The sequence below is a fragment of the Piliocolobus tephrosceles genome, chromosome 8 (genome assembly GCF_002776525.5).
Source record: "Piliocolobus tephrosceles isolate RC106 chromosome 8, ASM277652v3, whole genome shotgun sequence".
Lineage (NCBI taxonomy): Eukaryota > Metazoa > Chordata > Mammalia > Primates > Cercopithecidae > Piliocolobus > Piliocolobus tephrosceles.
Genome location: NC_045441.1, coordinates 96,117,487 through 96,138,566, shown reverse-complemented (window position 1 = coordinate 96,138,566; position 21,080 = coordinate 96,117,487). Strand labels below are relative to the sequence as shown.

General features: G+C 39.8%; 1 protein-coding gene across 2 annotated transcripts in view; it reads left to right on the top strand.

The window, feature by feature from the left end:
• RELN (reelin) overlaps positions 1-21,080 on the top strand; it is a 519,467-nt gene that overhangs the window by 454,103 nt on the left and 44,284 nt on the right. For both annotated transcript variants that reach the window (XM_023192552.2, XM_023192551.3), the window contains exons 46-49: positions 1,624-1,792; positions 13,528-13,668; positions 14,895-15,072; positions 17,261-17,454. In XM_023192552.2, the coding sequence (XP_023048320.1) occupies positions 1,624-1,792; positions 13,528-13,668; positions 14,895-15,072; positions 17,261-17,454 (682 nt within the window). The remainder of the gene's footprint in view (positions 1-1,623; positions 1,793-13,527; positions 13,669-14,894; positions 15,073-17,260; positions 17,455-21,080) is intronic.

The window sequence follows — 21,080 nt, the reverse complement described above, 5'->3', positions numbered from 1 at the left end:
AACTTCTAAATTGTGTTTTTTCTTAACAACCTCTGAAACCAACAGCTAAAATCACTTCTAAATTTTGGACCCAGAAAACCGGTGTACAAGTATTGCCATTGATAAAATGTGGTAGTTAAGAGAAGATGTTTGTTAATGAGGGAAAATGGAGAGTTTTTCTTAATTCAAGTGAAAGGACTTCTAAGTGAAGATATCCTTTAGTGAAGATGACACACAGTATAGAAAGCTGGAACTGTGTCTATACTGCTCATCACAGCGCACCCAGCATCCAGCACAGTGCCAGGCTCAGTAGGCACAAACTCTATTTTGAGATGTAAAACCAGGAAATTTGGGGCACAGAGGTGATCGCTGAATCAAGAGTGTACTTGTAGAATAGATGGCCAGAAACAGGGTCTAGAAGAATGCCCATAGCTGGGCAAGTTAGCAAAGGAGTCAGAATAAAAGACAGGAGACTCAGAATAATGTCCCTCAAAATAAAAGAACATTCCAAGAATCAGGGAGTAACCAATAATGTCCAATGCTGTTAGGAGGCAAGCACCATGAAGACTGAGACCAGGCCATTGTATTTACCTAGAAACCTTAGGGCGGTGTGTGGTCTCACACTGGCTGCATGGGAGAATCACCTGGAAAGCTTTAAAGCTCCTGAGGCCTTGGCCATGCCCCAAAATACTTCAATCAGAATCTCTGGTAGGGAGACTCAGGAATCAGTCGTTTCTAAAGGTATCCAGGTGATTTCAGTGTGCAGCGAAGACTAAGAACCACAGCCTTCAGAAGGGAGGTGGGGACTGAGGCAGCTCATAAAGTGAATAGGGAGAGAGAAATATAAGACGGGGGTATGGGCTGAATGTTCCAGAAGAAAAAGGAAAGAAATATCTTTCCTTAGACCCACAACCTGATGGCATGCATTGGCACATATTCCATGGCCTTCAACTTGCTCCTTAAACCCCTCAGATTGCCATATTTTATTTATATTCTATAACACAGCACAACAAGATATATAAGCAAAAGTTTATAATTTCTAAGAAGTTTCACCCATACCAGGGGCAAAATTGACATTAGTTGTTCAGGATTCCTATAAAATGGTCAAAATTTGAGAAGTCTGCTCAATGTCTTAACTGTTTGAACACTAATTATTAAAATATATAATATGTTCCTTATTTGTATGTTAACCATTAAATAAACTATATTAATTTATAAGTATTATACTATATTAAATTATATACCATTTAAATGATATGTTTGTGATATATATTCTATCACTATAATATTACAAATATAGCAATTATATGCAGCTACTCAAATACTATAACTGTATATGAAGCAATACTTTTGTCATGATGATTGTTCCAAAAGCTTCTCATTCTAAGATGTGATTCAGGAAAATTTATGTTGCATTTGATCATATCCCCTTAGAAGTTATTTCAACATGGAAATTTAAAAATAATAACTAGTAATATACAAAGAGAAAAACTAGGAAGCATTTCAAAGTAGGAAATATAAATATAGGGAAAAACTCAAACTGACATTTGAATGAAACTAAAACATACAGAAATATGATAAGCAAGTATGGTTCCTGGGTCAGCAGATATATGTTTGTATCCAAAATAATGTTTCCTGTTTCAGCGATTGAATTGGAATACTCAGTGGATCTTGGATTGTCATGGCACCCATTGGTAAGGGACTGTCTGCCTACCAATGTGGAATGCAGTCGCTATCATCTGCAGCGGATCCTGGTGTCAGACACTTTCAACAAGTGGACCAGAATTACTCTGCCTCTCCCTCCTTATACCAGGTATGGATGCTTCTACATGTTCGCCACATGCTTCTACGTATAGTGAGCCCAAATGTGATAAAATTCGGCATGTCAAGTTTAATGAGGTATGTGAGGGTTTTGTTACTTGCTAAGGGTATTGCCATGTATGAATTATTAAGGCCGTCTTAATGAGTAAAACAGAAACCAGTTTTTATCATGACATTATTCCATGTTTTCCCAAAAGCCAGGCCTTTACTGACTTTTAACTCTAATATTTTTAAAGAATGAACTACAAAAGAAAACAGTGGCTGCATCACTTCGCTTCTCCAACTTAATTCAGAAATGCCCAGACAAGTCATTTAAAATAGGCCCACTGGATCCAGAATAGACTTAAACGGGGTCTGTTTTCTGCCAGTGAAGCTGCTGTAAATACAGGAGTGAGTGATGTCATATAAATGAAGGTAGCAAATAAATGTACATTAAAATTATGTCTGCTTTTAAAATTTTATTTTGGACATTATCTTAAGAATTATCTGAAGTATTCTTTTATGTGAAAAATATAAAAGAAGTGTTTCATTCTTGTCTCTATGGAAAGGGATCAGGGCTTAACAAAATTGCCTGGTACGGAAGGATCACTTGAGACCAGGAGTTCAAGGCCAGCCAGGGAAACACAGCAAGACCCCATTTCTACAAAAAATTTAAAAAATTAGCCAGGCATGGTGGTATATACCTGTAGTCCCAGCCACTCAGGAGGTTGAGGCAGAAGGATCACTAAAGCCCAGGAGTTTGACAGTGCAGTGAGCTATAATCATGCCACTGCACTCCAGCTTAGGTGACAGAGCCAGACCCTGTCTCAAAAAAAATTAAAATTAAAATTAAAGTAAATAAAAATAAAATTGCCTAGTAAATTCTGATAAAGAAGTTAAATCTAAATTATCTGTGCATTTCCACTCCTGTTTGAGTAAAGCAGAGAATTAACTTTGCCTAGTGGAATAGTGTTACATGACACTCTCTTTCACCATCTAAACTAGGTGCTAATTATAGGAAAGCTTTTACATCTTGATAGAAAATTCTATTTCCTCCAAGACAATGGTTTTCAGTTGCTGCATTAAGAAAGAAGCAAAGCAACCAATCCAGCGTGGGGAACAGGAGTTATAGTTTGGGCTCACTATTGTTTTGTCATCCCACAAATGAAGAATGAATAAATTTTCCTAGCAAATGACCATAAAATTCAACCATTCATCTAGGGCATAACTTTTCTTAGAATTATCATAAATGGGATGGTTTCAGTTACTAACAGCCTAGGGCTGCTTTACAATTGCTGGCTCAGAGGTACGAGACTATATTAACTGTCAGCAGAGTTGCCAAGCTTAAATGAGATACGTGAGATTTTGTTGCTCATTAAAGGTGTTGCCATGCATGAATTATTAAAGTGATCTTAATTAGTAAAATAGAAAAAAAACTCCATTAAGGCAACAGTCCTTTAAGTCTTTATGAATTCTGTGAATTATTACACAGCTACTCAGTCACATTTTGCAAATAAGCGACATTCTAAGATTTACTCCAGCTAGTCATTATGCCCTTGAGTCTTTTACTCAAGAAAAGTAATTATTTCTCATCTTTTAATCTATCTTTTAATTGTCTCTTGTACATACTCACAAGAATTTTGACCCTTTCAAATGTTTTTTGAAAATTCTGATGAGCATCCATTTCCCCCTGTTCTGTACTGAAAATAGCAGTTTGTTTATTATATTACCCTCAAGGCTCATGTACACTTGTCTTAAAGGTGACACTGCCTTGTAACAAGGCCCTTTGGGTAATTCAATAAGAAATGTGCATGGAGGGAGCCCAGGCCAGACTCACTTCTCTGCCATATGCCAAAGATCATTAGAACAATATGCCAGTCTCAGAGTTACTTGTTTCAAACATGAGTAAACATATCTATACTACATCTACTTTTACATTCAGTTATTTGGTAAATATGGTGTTTCCTTGTTTTAAGTTAAAGTTACTGTCTCTGTTACTTGGAAATGTGTTGAACTGTTAATGTTTATGTGGTCCCGCAGGCCAGAATTGAGTATTTCAGTTTGTAGCTCTTCGCTATAAAAAAACATGATGCTGACAACTTAAAGGCATGTGCTCAGTAAGGGTTAGGAATGACTGTGACCATGTCACAACTGCAACCTTGTCTACTCAACACATGACCATAAGGCTAGGATCCCAGTATTGTTGGCACAGTAGTAATGAGTGCCGGCTGAGGTTGGCTGGTCACAAATTGACATCAAACCATTCACCAAACTAAAATGGTCACTAGTCATCAGTAGCAATTATTCAGTCACTCTTTAAACAAATATTTTTTAACTGTTTAATTATGTGCTAGGCCTATGAGGGAGCTGAACTGATCCCTGACTCAAGGAGCTTTTAATTTGGTAGGAGAGGAATATTGGCCATAAATCACCAATAATCACAGGAGTAAATATAAATTCAACTGTGATAAGTGATGGAAAACAGGTACATGATGCTCTAAGTTTCTATATTGGAGGGTGATGTGACCTGTCAAGAAAGCCAAGGAATGCTTTCTTGAGAAAAGGATACTTGAGGTAAGATATGAAGTATGAATGTAAGTTAACTAGGTAAAGTGTAAGGGTAGGAGTGTTCCAAACAAGGACAGTAGCCAATTGTAGGAGGGGGCAGGTGTATTTGAGATGTTGAGTATATGGATCAGATAAAGAGAGGAGCAAGGTGAGGTATGAGATGGTGTCAAGACCATGAAGACCATTGTAGGTTGTATTAAAGATTTGGAGGTTCATTACAGGAACACTTAAACGCCTGTTTAAGTGTTTGGCAATAGGGAGACATGAACAGATTTGAAGAAGCTTCTTTTTTTCTTATTTCCAGCTTTTAAGTTCAAGGGTACATGTGCAGTGTGTGCAGATTTGTTACATAGGTAAACATGTGCCATGGTGGTTTGCTGCACAGGTCATCCAGTCACTTAGGTACTAAGCCCGCCATCCGTTAGCTATTCTTCCTGATGTTTTCCCTCCTCCCACCCCCGACTTTCCAACAAGCCCCAGTGTGTGTTGTCCCCGCCTCATGTGTCCATGTGTTCTCATTGTTCAGCTCCCACTTGTGGGAGTGAGAACATGTGGTATTGGTTTTCTGTTCCTGCATTAGTTTGCTGAGGATAATGGCTTCCAGCTCCACTCACATCCCTGCAAAGGACATGATCTCATTCCTTTTTATGGGTGCATAGTATTCCATGGTGTATATGTACCACATTTTCTTTATCCAGTCTATCATTGATGGGCTATTAGGTTGATTCCATGTCTTTGTTGTTGTGAATACTGCTGCAATGAACATATGTGTGTGTCCATAATAGAATGATTTATGTTCCTTTGGGTATATACCCAGTAACGGGATTGCTGGGTCGAATGCTATTTCTGCCTCTAGGTCTTTGAGCAATCGCCACACTGTCTTTGATGTGATTGAACTAATTTACACTCCCATCAACAGGGTAAAAGCATTCCTTTTTCTCCACAACTTCGCCAGCATCTGTTGGGTTTTTTTTACTCTCATAGTAGCCACAGAAAAGCCCATTCTAAACAGAAAACAAATAGGAGAGGATAAGAGTAGATGTAAAGAGGCTCTTGCAGAAATAAGAAATGCCGATGGTACAGGCAGTAGACATGAAGAGAAGTGGAGAAAGTCAAGAGACATGGGAGGCAATGAAACTGACCAAGCTGGGTCGTGAAACTGACGTGGGAGCTTGAGCGAAAGAGCAGTGCTGAAGATGACTCCCTGGTCTCTGAGTTGCAAAACTGAAGGGATGCTGTTGCTCCTCACTAGGAAGGGAACAGTGAAACTAAACACAAGATACATCACACTCTGCTCCAGACATTGCTATGTTAAAACCTAAATAATTGAAGTAGATGGATTCATAATTTCTATTCCTTGCCATACACATTAGTTAAGTTAGATCTTCGTGAAAGAAGATTTATAAATAAATGAGCAAAAAGCATTGTAGTATAGTGGGGGGGGGGGGGGGTTCTGCCTTTTCACCCCTATGAGCTTTTAAGCAAGTTACTTTGTGTTCTAAACTTCAGTTTCTTCATCTGTAAAATGGAGATCCTTTTTACCATATGAAAATCTCATAAATGTGCATGGAAGTGTTGAGAACATTGTCAAGATTTATTAAAAATGAAAATTATTTCTACTTTTATGAGTTAACCACATAATCACACTTGTGAACCATAACACAGGTTTATTATCAGACTTCAACCTCAGACTAAGAAGTTTTCCTAAGTCACAGCTGACTCTTGAATGAGAGTGAGCCCATGATAATGGATAGGGCACCGTCTTAAATTCTTGCGCTGGAGGAGGTTACAACCTATTTAAGGAAAATTAGACATATACCCGAGAAACAACTGAAAAATAATACCTGCTGTATATAATTTAATGCTTCACTGAGGAATGGGCTAGAAATGCTGCAGGTATCAAGAAATGGGAGATGATATTGAATGCCAGAATTTGAGTGTTTCATGGAAGAGATGGGGCCTGGCCTTGAAGGATGGCTAGGAATTAGGTGGGTAAATGAAAAGAGCACTCTAAATCAGGGGAACAATGTGGACAGTGCAAGGACACATAGGTATGGGCCTGGGGGAAGCCCATGAGTTGCCGATTCAAGCAGAGGGCTCATATCTGGAAGCTATGACAAGATGCTGGTTTGTAGAGTTGGGTTAACTTATAGCAATCATTGGAGCAAGGCAAAGTTTAGATTTGTAGGCAAAATGAACTGTTGTGGGTTTGAGCTGAAAATATTCTTCCAAGAAAAAAATTGGGACAACAGACAGATTCACATAAGAGGAGGTGGCCATGGTGTTGTGACAATAACTTCTAAGTGAAGTAACAAGTCTGGGCTACAGCTGAAGGAATGAGGCAGATATGACAGAACATTTCAAAGAAAGAATTGATTAAAACCCAGCCACTAATTTCTCCTTCTCCATTACACACATCAAGAGATGACTCTAGAGTTTGAAGCCTAGTAAAATAGTGAGAAGATGTGGGGAGCAAGCTAAAGTTGATTCCAGGAGGGACAGTATGGCAAATTTAGTCAAATGATGCTGGATTACATGTGATGGCTGGAGGTACAAATGAAAATGTCCATTTGACAGAGACATGAAGATCTGAGCCCAAGAGAAGATAATGAACTTCGGAGGCATAAACATAGAGTAACAGGCAATGCTGTAAAACTGCACCTGCCTCCATAAGAGAGTGTTTAAAAAGAGAGGCAGGGGGGACTCGTAAATTTAATAGCAGAAGGAGCAGAAATGGCCAGCAAGGGGGCTAAGAGGATTCAGGCAGAGAGAAGATTCAGAATAACATGGTATCCAGAAGCCAGGTGAGAGGAAATTAACAAGCAGAAAAATATGGCCTTCAATGACATAAACTATAGAGAGTAGTGAATTAAAAAGTTTCACAAAAGCTTTACTGGATTTTTCAATTTGAGAGAATGACCTTCGAAAGAACAGTTTCAGTAAGATACTGGAAATAAACACAGCTTGTCTGGCGCCAGAGCCCATGGGCTTAACCACTCTATTAGTACTGCCTCTTCATTGCTTGCCTAAGAGAGATGGTCCGAGGAGAAACAGGAAGGCAGGAATGCCAGGAGTTCTTGAGAGAGACTGAAAAGGAAGAGAGGAAGATGCCAACATCAGTTTCATAGCTTCTACTCTGAATCTGCCTCCTCCTCCTTACTAACCCCAGACCTAAAAATAACAGGTGGCTCAAATAGCATGGGTTCTTGAATATCACCTTAGACCCAGGGTGAGTCAGTGGAAGGGCAGGTAACCCAAATCCACCGAGAAAGGGAGGGGAGTGGCCACTGAAAGGTTCAGGTGTGACTTGGCTATTTTAAGTCACAGTTTGAAGATGATCTATTCCCTTCTACTAGCCCTGATGACCTAGCTGATAGCACCTTCTTTAAAGATTAACTATACTTTGGAAGCCCGGGTGGTTTTAGCCACAGCATGGAAGCTGCAGGAAGTTCTAAGGAAAGGTGCTGTGCACAAAAAAGGGCAACATTGTGAAAGGATTGGGGGAAAGAGATGGGGAGGGGAGGCTATAACACTTTCAGGTAAACAAATTTAGAGAGGTTTTTTGGGGGTTTTTTTGTTTTGTTTTGTTTTGCTTTTTTGTTTTAAATGGAGTCTTGCTCTGTCACCAGGCTGGAGTGCAATGGCATGATCTCAGCTCACTGCAAGCTCCACCTCCCAGGTTCAAGTGATTCTCCTGCCTCAGCCTCCCGAGTAGCTGGGACTACAGGCACACGCTACGACGCCCAGCTAATTTTCATATTTTTAGTAGAGACAGGGGTTCACCATGTTGGCCAGGATGGTCTCGATCTCTTGACCTTGTGATCCACCCACCTTGGCGTCCCAAAGTGCTGGGATTACAGGCATGAGCCACTGCGCCAGGCCATATTCTTTACTTTAACAAAGTGTATTGGCTGGGTGCAGTGGCTCACGCCTATAATCCCAACACTTTGGGAGGTTGAGGCAGGTGGATCACCTGAGGTCATGAATTCGAGACCAGCCTGGCCAACATGATGAAATCCCATCTCTACTAAAAATACAAAAATTAGCTGGGCGCGGTGGTACATGCCTGCAGTCCCAGCTACTTGGGAGGCTGAGGCACAAGAATCACTTGAACCTGGGAGGCAGAGATTGCAGTGAGCTGAGATCGTGCCATTGTACTCCAGCCTGCATGACAGAGCAAGATGAGACCCTGTCTCAAAAAATAAAAAAATAAAAAATAAAGTGTACAATTCAATGTTTTTTAGTCATTACTAAAAAAAAAAAAAAAAAAAAAACCCACAGGGTTGTTGAAACCATCACCACAGTGTAATTTTAGAATATTTTGTCTCCGCTAAAAGAAATCCTATACTTAATAGCAGTCACTCCCCATCCCTCACCCAGCCCTAGGCAACCACTAGGCTATGTTCTTATTTGCCTGTTCTGGACAGTTCATAGAAATGGAATTATACAATGTGTGTTTGTTTTACAATTGGCTTCCTTCACTTAGCATCAAAGTGTAGTGTGATATATTGTGGAATGTACCAGCTCCTCATTCCTCCTTACAGCCGATTAACATTCCATTTTATGGATGTGACACATTTTATCTATCTGTTCATCACTTGATAGGCTCTTGGGTTCCTTCCACCTTTTATGCTGCTGTGAACCTTTCTGTGCAAATTTTATGTGGATGTATGTTTTCACTTTTCTTGGCTATATACCTAGAGGTGGAATTGCTCGTAATTATGTTCAACATTTTGAGAAACTGACAACCTTTTATCCACAGCAGCTGTACTCTTTTACCTTCCCACCAGCAATGCAGAGGATTCTAATTTCCCATATCCTTACCAGCACTTGTTATTGTCTTTTTGACTGTTGCCATCTTCATGGGTGTGAGGTTGTATCTCATTGTGGTTCTCACTGACATTTCCCTAAAGGCTGATGATGTTGGGCTTCTTATCCTGTGCTTATTGGCCATTTATATATCTTCTTTGGAATATTCTTCAACTTTGTCAAAGAAGATAGGCTAATACAAAGAAATAGGCTAGTGGAGGAAATTTTAACTTGCAAGGCAAATAGACACACATTTTGAAATGGGCTGACATCACAGAGTCAGTTGCTCAAACACAGAGGGCCAGGGGCTTCAGCTCCGAAGCTGACACAGAAGTCAAAACACATATAGCTGCAACACATACAGCCTCCCATAGCTTAACAACTGTTCATATTTACGGGTAATGATAAGGGTAGGATGATTTTGTGGAGGTTGCAGTGGAGTTTTGAAAGATTTACTTAATGAGAATACAAAGTAATCATGAACCAAGAGATCCTTGCCTTGTTTCAGTTTTGTTAGTGAATCAGTGTGAGACTTAGGTCACTGGGTGTCATCATTGTCTTTGGTAGAATGGCATTGTTAGGCTAGATTTTCTAGGCTTAAATATTTTATGTATCTCTTTCGAAGTAGAAGCTATTTCAGGGAAGGAAGAAGAGGTTTAAAACATTGTGTTCCTTTCAAAGGGCTTTTTCTCATGATGATGATAATAGTGAGGACTTCATAGGTAGAGTCATTCTGAAGAAAAGAGCAAAAATGAAAACTCTGTAATGTGTAGTGACATCTGTTAAAAGGTGCGGAGGTAGTGTGGAGAGAGATACCTGGGACACCAGTGAGAGGAACCATACTATTAACAGTAATATTTTAACTACTTAGCAATGGATATCTATTAAAACAAAACTGATGTAACACTTACTATATACTGTAGATGGGGAAGAAATGGTATAACTCCACAAAAGAAGCAAGAGGAGAGAGTTCAAGGATATGGAAAAATGAGAGATCTTCTCTGGGGCCATTTTTCCCCCAACTCCAAGAAGTAGCAGCTGATGGTGGCCATCATTCTAAAGATAAATGATAACACCTGCCGAGGAACTCCACCAAGACACTCGTAGGTCTTGGTAAACAAGAACTAATTAATTTTCACAACACCCTTGTGAGGCAGAAGGTAGCATCTTCCCAGTTTTACTGACAGGGAAACATCAGCACATAAACATAAGTGATGTGGCCCCTTCACACAGTGGAGCTGTGACAGGGCTGGGAATAAGAAGTCCTGGCAATTCAACTTCCAAACTCTCATTTTTAACTTATATTCCAGTTCTTAGTGAAAATGTTTCTTCTTCTTACAAATTAATATCGGATATTATGTGTATCCTTGTTTGATGGGTACATAATTACTAGGTGTAGTTATTCCTAAGAATATGAAATCATCACATCTGAGAAGGAGCCTTAAAAATCATCTCATTTAACTCCCTTATTATACATGTTTAATAAGGTTCTAGTGGACATAGAACCTACTAGTGCCAGAGTACAAATGAAAGCCCTCACTTATCTTTACTCCTAAGGGGCCAGCTCCCATGTTAGTACATTTCTCATGTAGTTTCTTACTGTTTCCTTTTCTTTGAAATGCCAGAGAGTTGCACAAATTGAAAATGTCAGCATTGGAAGTCCCCATAAATGCTGTCAACTCCAACAATGTATCTGGCTCTTAAATCTTCCGTACAGTTTCTCTAAGTGGTTGCCCACATTGTGATTAAACACAGCCAATGCTCAGAAAGCAACCACCTGTTAGGAAACCCATGCCACCTCTCAGCTGCGGGAAAGCTGTCTGCCCCCTTTAACAGCCATCAAATCACCACCCCTCCACAGCTGACACCAGGCCCTGCCCATCTACCCTACAGGATATCTTTTGTAGGGTGTTTTGATCTTCCTGGGCATCTTTATTACTATGAACTGAATAGTCTAGTCTTTCAGCAAATGTTTATGAAGCTCCATCTGTAGGTGCCACCAACAATAAAATGATAAATAAGGAAAACAATCTAACAGGAAATTACATATGAATAGGCACTTTTAAGACAAGGTGACGAGGGCTTTGGTGAAGTATGTGTAAGATATTAGAGGAACAAAGAAAGTTTATTACTTACCTACTATCTATAAGCACTGAGGATACAAAACAGTTTCCCCTAAGGAATACAGAGATATTCTCTGCCCTTCAGAAGCTTATAGTCTAAAATATATATACATATATATATATATAAATGTTGATGCCAAGTAATTATGTTCTATGGAAATATGGTATTCCACTATGTTAATTATAAGTTGCTGCTGCAGATAAACAGACATAGCTATAAATAAATTTAGATAAATTTAGTCATTAAAAATAATTTATCAGCAAAACCACTGAGCTGCACAACTTGCGGGCATCGGTGCATTTCCACATTGCTTACTGTGAGAATGGAAGTCCCTGGATACCAACTTCCTGGGCCTTTAGAACACCTACTAAGCTCTAGGTGCTGTACATGAAGTCTATGATGTTGAGCAAAAAGGAATCAACCCTGCCCTGTTCCTTGTAACTTACCGTTCAAGGAAGAGACAGACATGTATCAAATACGTATGCAAATAAATGTATAACTGTAATTGTGACAAATACTATAAGAGGAAAACAACAGTTTGCTATGAGAGAGAATAGCATGGAAGAAACATCATTTTAAAAGGGGTCAGGAAGAAAAATTCTCTGTGAGGACCTGACATTTCTGACACCCGAAGGACACACAGAAGTTAACCAGGCAGAAAGAGAGGAAGGGAGGGAGAGGCAGAGAGAGAGAGAGAGACAGAGGAAAAGAGAACATGCAGGCAGAAAGGTGGGATGAGTTTGGTGCACTTTGAGACCTGAGGGGAGAAACAGTACTCCAGACACGAGTGATCATGATGAGGGAGGAAAGCAGAGGCCCAAGTTCAGGCAGATCTCAGGCAGGACCTTGTGGGCCAAGGAGAGGACTGGGGGTTTCGGTAAAATGCAGTAGAAAGTGACAGGAGTTTGTTAGGCAGAGATCACTCTGCTGGGGGAACATGCAGAAGCTGGGGAGCAAGCAAAATTATGGAGAAACGGTTTGTACAGACATGTATCGGACTGACCTCTTTATTTCAGAGTGAAGATTTTAGTCCTAGTCTGTTTCTTCTCCATTTTCTGAACTTCATAGAAATATTTTCATTTGGAAAATGCAAACACATTCCTGTTGTTTGGTCTTTTGTCCTGCCTTAAACAGAGATTCCTCAGTCAAATGATTAACGGTCTCTTAATGACAGAACATATATGGATCAATAAACACAAATGGTTTCCTCTAAAAGTCTTTTCATGTTCAATGCACTTGAGCCTGAGGCATTGCTTGGATTTGACTGCCATCTAGTGCCTCTGAAAACACGTGTTTTTGTATTTCTGAGCAAGACACTACCCAGAACTGTGTGAATGAGCAAATATATTTCTGCCTCTGGAATGGGAGAACCTCTGTTTTAGCTTTACTTATATCGCTTTTATATTGATGCAAAGTAAGTCTAGTCTCATTTACTATGCTCTCTCTTTTCTCTGTACAATTTTCTCTGTCCAATTAGGAAGCAAGTGGGAAGCTGAAATCCAGCCCATGTTCTGTTCCCAAACCAAATGCAGAGGGGTTGCAGCTGCTCGGGGATAGTCATCTTTTCTGATTTTGCACTTACAAGTTAGCAGCAGCTCTGGTGTCACTCCACGGTACTTTCCACACGAAATCCAAGGCTCACGGCTCCCCTGAGGCTTCCAGTTTTAGGATTCGTTTTTGTTTCTGACTGTCGGTTCTTTACAAGGTTCAGAAAGATCACTGGGCCAAAATGTATGATCAAGCTATCAGTTTGGTTGGTCTGGTTTGACTATAAACAATGTTTTGTATAGAATATTGTAATAATGGCCAGCCAGGCACAGTGGCTCATGCCTGTAATCCCAACACTTTGGGAGACTGAGGTGGGCGGACCACTTTAGGTCAGGAGCTCAAGACCAGCCTGGCCAACATGGTGAAACCCTGTCTCTACTAAAATACAAAAATTAACTGGGTATTGTGGTGCATGCCTATAATCCCAGCTACTCAGGAGGCTGAGGCAGGAGAATTGCTTGAACCCGGGAGGCGGAGGCTGCAGTGAGCTGAGATGGCACCACTGTGTTCCAGCCCAGGCAACAGAGCAAGACTCCATCTCAAAAAAAACAAAAATTGTAATAATGAATGTTCTTTTCAGAAAAGGAGTAGGAATGTACGTGCTTTTGTGTTACACTTCTCCATGCACTTGTTCAAACATACTGGAACACACTTTCTTTTCCACAGCATCCTTCATTAAAATTCTCATCTTCTTCAAAGGTCCCAAGCCACTCGTTTTCGTTGGCATCAACCAGCTCCCTTTGACAAGCAGCAGACGTGGGCAATAGATAATGTCTATATCGGGGATGGCTGCATAGACATGTGCAGTGGCCATGGGAGATGCATCCAGGGAAACTGTGTGTAAGTCGATTTTTTTTCTTCCTTCTGTTGAAAGCTCCTGATTCACATTCCATCTAGGAGATTTTTCTGTAACTGGTTTTTGAATCACTCCCATGCTTCCTTAAGTTATACATTTTTTTCTGAAATATGATCTTGAGCTAACAGTGAAGTTGATGGATACTGTATCTTCATTCTTGCTTAGGGATTAGGAACTGAACAATAGCTATCTTGTCAGGAGATGGATGAATTATAATTAACTATATTTTATTTCCTTCTGTGTTTCTGCAATACACTTGAGCCTTGAAAATAACATTAGAAAAGGTTCAGGAGTTCAGTAAGTTCTGGCCAAAACTAATACATCGTAAGTATTTTTCTCACTTAGGTCTGAATATGTGTAAGGATATGCATTTGTTGTTGTTTATTTATATTGCCATGTTGTTTGCCTAAGAAAGTATGTAGATGTCTGGTCAATTTACCAGAGGTACTTGATGGACAGGCCTATTATATTACTCTTAGAGAACCTCAGCATATTTGGAATAATTTAAATGAAGGGGGGTGTGTGTGTGTGTGTATGTAAAGCGTAGAGACCCATGGTGTGTGGGCCTCTATGCTTTATTTTTGAGATTATCCTGTTTAATGGGGAAGTATGAATGAAGATGCTTTCCCCATACACCTGGGAAGTCTATTTTTGGCTAATGATTTTAGCCCATACCCAGGATGACCCTTGAGACCCCTGAGCCTCCTAGTCCTATATTCATGTTCCCTTCCACCCTAAACAGGGAAGTCAGTCTTTTGGTAAGAAGTGACAGTTATTGTCCAAAGTATTGTCTGCTGTTAGAACCATAGCCCCTTGGATTCCTAAGTGGCTCAAAGCCTCTGTTAAAAAGACCAATTTCATAAATTATTAGGACCTACCAGTTTACTTTGGCAGCTCCCATTGTTTATCAGCCATTCAGAGCTCTGTGATATAAGAGATGGGCCTTTAGTAGACTCTTCGAAGTTGCTTCTTTCTCTCCACCTGTAATGCTGAATCACTACCTTAGGAAATGTTAGAGTTAGTTAATTCATAGATTATTTGTAACCTAAAGCACAGTTAAGGAGAGCAGGTGAATTCTGGCAAGCTCTCCGAAAACCAGTAACTTTTCATCATCTTGGACTAGGAAAAGAGTAGTCTTCACTAATTTGAGAACAAGCTTGCAGGGGCTTTGTCTGATGTTGACTTTTCCTCTCTCCTGCTCTGCACCCAGCTGTGATGAACAGTGGGGTGGCCTGTACTGTGATGACCCCGAGACCTCTCTTCCAACCCAACTCAAAGACAATTTCAATCGAGCTCCATCCAATCAGAACTGGCTGACTGTGAATGGAGGGAAATTGAGTACAGTGTGTGGAGCTGTGGCGTCGGGAATGGCTCTCCATTTCAGTGGGGTGAGTGTTTGGCTGCTAGTTATTCATTTCTGCTCCTCTTAAGTTCCTTCCAAATAGCTGACTCTCTTCTGAAGTTTATTGGGTAAACCAAGATGCAGAGTTAGTTATCCTAAATGTACAACCCTGATCTGAACTTGCAACTTTATACAAATCTTTATACTGTAAAGATAACTTTATACTATACTTTATACTAAGTAATCGGAAAATATAGTATAACTTTATGCTATGCTTTATACTAAAGAATCAGAAAATACTAATCATTCCCAGGATTCTTCTACCACAAATCAGTTGAGACAATTTAATTATTCAGGGTAGTGTCAGCACAGGGCATATTTAAGTACACATTATAAAAGAATGTGAGTGAATGTTCGTCTTGGAAAAGAGCACTTGGGCAATCTTCCATGTGCATGGAGCCCTTTTAATTGACAACTCTTGAGCTTGCAACAGATTTTGCATTTAAGGAGCCAAAAATCTGGAAAATGATCTGCAATGGTTCCTGAATCTATTAACAACAATGAATCATTTTTATAGATTATCCAGGAAAGAATAATTATTAGACATTACTAGACATTTGTAGGTGTAGCATATTATCTTGTGAGTGACAGCAGCAAGGTTCGAAACGTTGAGAAATTTTATAGTCACTCTACTTTTCTGCCAAAGACGACTCTGTTTAAAATACAATTTCTTTCATACCATGATTAGATAGACAAATTAGTGTTTTAAAATAACAAATTTACTGCCAGCTCTTTATTTCCTTAGCATGCCCTACCTTAGAGTTTACATTTGTGCCAATGAAGTGTATTATTTATATTCAACATTTTAGCTTGAGTAACAAGACGACATACAGCATATAGGCTTTTTATAATCATCAACACTGACAAAGAATGCAGTGTTCAGGATACTTTTTCTCACTTAGAACTAAAAGTAGTTTTTCACATATGTCCAACTAAAAAAAAATCCACATATCAACATTAAGAAATTAATACAGATGCCATTAAATTATGTTAAATTTAAAACATTACAATAATTAGAGATTATCTCTATAATTATAAAATTTCCAGATGTGGCTATTTTTAAATTTCATATTAAAATAGTCATCTACTTACAGGCACAGTGGCTCACGCCTGTAATCCCAGCACTTTGGGAGGCCGAGGTGGGCAGATCACCTGAGGTCAGGAGTTCAAGACCAGCCTGGCCAACACTGTGAAACCCCATCTCCATTAAAAATACAAAAATCAGCCAGGTATGGTAGCACACATCTGTGGTCCCAGCTACTTGGGAGGCTGAGGCAAGAGAATCACTTGAACCCAGGAGATGGAGGTTGCAGTGAACCAACACTGCACCACTGTACTCCAGCCAGACTCTGTCTCAAAAAATTAAATAACAATAATAATAAAATAGTCATCTCAGTGTGCTGTTTTCTTAGTGGTTGATTCATTTTTAAAAATCTAATAAATGTCTGAAAATAACTAGAGTTAGTTTAATAAAAATAAAGGACAGTTATCTTAGTTCCAGCTCTCATCTTGCATATGAAAAATAAAAAACAGCCAAGACAACTTGGAAATGTGTCCTGGGCTGCAGTACTCAACCTTGGTGCAAATAAACTTTTATATTAAAAAAAGGAAAAATAAAAAGAGAAAATCATCTTGGAATACGTTGTTCTCTGTAAATAAGTCTTGAATGCTGAAATTTCAAAGTTCAGCAAACATGTGCTGGGTACCTACTGTGTACTAGGCAAAATACTAAGAGCCAGCATAGAAAGAAACAGGGTAAGAAAATCAGTGCTACAATACTGTGTGGTTTGTATTACAAAATAAATATTAAAAGAAAGGAAATACCAGCACTTCGGGAGGCCGAGGCAGGCAGATCATTTGAGCCCAGGAGTTCAAGACCAGCCTGGATACATGATGAAACCCTGTCTCTACAAAAAATTAGCTAGACATGGAGGCATGCACCTGTAGTCCCAGCCACTTGGGAGGCTGAGGTGGGAGGATCGCTTGAACCCAGGAGGTCAAGGCTGCAGTGAGCTGTGATGGTGCCACTGCACTCCGGCCTAGGTGACAAAGCAAGACCCTGTCTCAAAAAAAAAAAAAAAAAATCCATAGAAAATCTGTAACCTGCAACTGAGATTCCTTATCACTGTTTTTTTGTTTTGTTTTGTTTTTTTCATTTTACTTCTTTTTCTTAGGGTTGTAGTCGATTATTAGTCACTGTGGATCTAAACCTCACTAATGCTGAGTTCATCCAATTTTACTTCATGTATGGGTGCCTGATTACACCAAACAACCGTAACCAAGGTGTTCTCTTGGAATATTCTGTCAATGGAGGCATTACCTGGAACCTGCTCATGGAGATTTTCTATGACCAGTACAGTAAGCCCGGGTTTGTATTTGATTTGATATCTAATAATGAGTACGTTGAGCAAAGATTGCTACCAGCAATCAATCACAGGAGACTGAGGGGAACCTCAGACTTATGCCTCAGTAGAGGATGCCTCTGAGACTGAAATGAAGAAGGGTTTCTGAGCTGGATAAATAGCTGGTTTGGGTTTTTAAGAACAACTAGTTTTCACATCCCAGAATAAGATGAAATATTCTACCACAATGTCAACAGTGAATAAACCCAGTGCAAAAACCCACAGAAATTAACTAGTATATTATAATTAATTTCAGCAATGCTTTGGGAAAATGGAAACAGAAATTTTCACTCCGTTTTTAGAGAATTTTGGACTGGAAAGCAAAGAAACCCAATAAAATGTAAATATCCTTAAGAAGCCTAGAGATTATTTTTAAACTCCTTACTTAAAAACCTTGAATAAACACAATGTATGGGTCATTTAAAAAAATTATTGAAGGGCCAAATGCAATGAATATGACCAATTAGAAATGTCAAAGACTTGTTAAGAAGGAAAATAGCATATTCAGTAAAGTAGGAGGAGGACGAGGGTAAGAAAAGAGAAGAGAGAAAGAATGAGAAAGAAAGAGAAAGGCAGGGTCCAAGGGGAGGCCAAAGAGAAGAGGAAATAAATAGAACCCAGACAGGAAACACATGCTGGGCACGGTGTCTCACACCTGTAATCCCAGCACTTTGGGAAGCCAAGGCAGGAGGATCACTTGAAGCCAGGAGTTCAAGACCAGCCTGGGCAGCAAAGCAAGACACCTTTCCCAAAAAATAAACAAACAAAAAAATTACCTGGGTGTAGTGGCATGTGCCTATAGTCCCAGCCCCTCAGGAGGCTGAGGCAGGAGGATTGCTTGAGCCTAGGAGTTTGAGGCTGCAGTAAGCTATGATTGTGGCACTATACTCTAGCCTGGGTGACAGAGTAAGACCCTATCTTTAAAAAAAAGAAACATAGATAATCCTTTAATGCATGGCAAGCCAGATATGGGCTAAAATTTGAGTAAAATAAAAAGAATCTTATAAATGATCATTTACATTCAATGTATCAGTTAAGAATAGGTTCAGCTATCAATGGCAGGAAACACAAAATAACAAGTTTTTCTCTCTCCTATGTAAATTACATCCCCCAAAAAAAAACTACTCCAGGACTGCTATAGTAGCTCCACAAGCACCAGTGACCCAGGTTCCTCCTGTCTTATTGTTCTGCCCCACTCAGCATGTGACTTTCATCTCATGGTCCAAAAGGGCCACTAGCTCCCCAACTTTACAGTCTATAGGAAGGAGGTTGAGGCGAGAAGGGTGTGCTGTCTCTTCAAGGACATTTCCTAACAGCTGCACATACTTCCTTTTATATTCCATTAGCTATAGAGTTTAGCCACATAGCCACCCTCAGATGCAAGGAAGGCTGGACATGCTGTCTTTATTCTGGGCAACCAGGCACCTGGATAAAAAGACAGGCTCCTATTAGGAAGGAAGAAAGGGAGAATGGCCATTGAGGAAATACCAGTAGTTTTTGCCACAAGCAAAAACTTTTAAATCTTCCACTTGCATTAAAGTTGGACGCCAATAAAGGAATCCAACTAGAAGCTAAGTGGTACAGAGTACCCTGGGCTCAACTATTAGTAGGCGGTAACAGACAAGCCAAGTAAACTGCTTACTTCATCTTGATGGAGGAATTTATAAAAACCTCAAGTATGAGTTCCTGAACACTTAAGCAGCATAACATACAAGCAGAAGAGAGTTATGTTTCTGTAGGGTGAAAGCATAACTGTCTAATCTACTTTAGTTCTCTGAAGGGGAAACAAATTGAGGTAGGAACAGTGGTCATAATTTATTTAGACTTTCAAGTAGCCTTAGGTAAATTTACATTCCAGAGACTTTTAAAATGTGGTCAGAGATTTATCAGAGAAAATAAAAACTAATTTAGAAATAGGAAAGAAAAACTAGAGGTAAAAGATAATTGCTCTGGGTGAAGAAGTGTGATTGTGTATCCCCTCCAGAAACTGACAGATTTTGGATAGTATGTAATTAAACATGCCAAACCAACAGAGGTAAATTTTAGGAACATCTCACAAGATAAGCATACCAAAAAAAAAAAAAAAAAAAAAGGTGCAGGGGAGGACAAATGAGCTTCAAAATTGACAAAAATGAGGAAATAGACTTTGGAAAAGACTCTGCCTAAAGGGTGATGTCTCCCAGGTGCCAGTACCCGCACAGGTGAGGGTCTAAGTTTCATACTTTCTAGTCTACACTGTTCTTCCTTAAGACTAAGATCTATTAAGCCACCATGGCCCAAAGGGTGCATAGAATGATGGCATAATAGAAAAAAGTATTTAAAATTCAAGTTGTAGAAATCCAACTAAAAGCATCCTACCTGTGAATGAATCTTGGTTGGCCTCCATCTGGAATACTACCTACTGTTCTGGCCACTGTACCTCAAGGAAGACAGAAAAAAAAAAGGAAGGAAAAATAAAATCAACAATATCTTTATACTGTATAAACAAAACTAATATAATGAAACCTCTTTAATGTGAAAGGCAAGAATTAAAACAACTGTCACTGCAGCCCTCAGTTTAAAGGGCTTCGTGGGATGAACTTGGACTGGTTGCCTTGCCTTGGAACTTTGCAAACACTAGGAGGCATCCCTTGAGGTTAAAGAGAGGTAGATTAGCAAAGATTAAAAAAAAAATAAGATGATACTGGCTGGGCATGGTGGCTCATGCCTGTAATCCCAGCACTTTGGGAGGCCGAGGTGGGTCGATCACCTGAGGTCAGGAGTTCGAAACCAGCCTGGCCAACATGGTGAAACCCCGTCTCTACTAAAAATACAAAAATTAGCCAGGTGTGGTGGCATGTGCGCCTGTAACCCCAGCTACTCGGGAGGCTGAGGCAGGAGAATTGCTTGAACCCAGGAGGCAGAGGTTGCAGTGAGCCGAGATTGCACCATTGCACTCCAGCCTGGGCAACAGAGTGAGATCTCTGTCTCAGGGGGGAAAAAAAAGAGATACTTTGTGAGAAGGATGGCAAATCTAAGGACGTTATCTTCCCTGACAGATTTTATGAGTTATGAATATAAATTCAAGAGGTTGATATGTTCCTGGGTTTTCATATGTAATTGTGATTAAGGGGCATTTTAGACCTCATTTCTAGCTAATTCAGTTTCCTGTTGGAGCATAGAGCCACATTTTTCCATGTCTGTCCCTGGTGAGTGAGACAGGGATAGATAGCATGCTGGGCTTGCTAGCCCATGGTTCTCACATGACATTTTCTATGAATATATAGAATGTTAAATATTTTCAACAAAGCATATAAACAAAGTCAGTGTCTGCACCATAGACAACTGATAATGGACCTAGTACCCTCAGGCTGACAGCCCAAATGTTCTCCCACAACCCAGTGTCCATACACCAAGTCACTTGCCAGCACTCATGGAAACAGTAAAAACAAGGTGCCAGGGAAGGAAGCAGAAGAAGCCAAACACTAGGTGACAGAAAAAAGTCAGCATTTTGGCTTATGTCTACCAAAGCGCGTATACTCTAGGCCTACAGATACCAACCAGGTATGCAAAAAACTGCAGTCCATCTAAAGCCTGCCCACAGACAGAACCG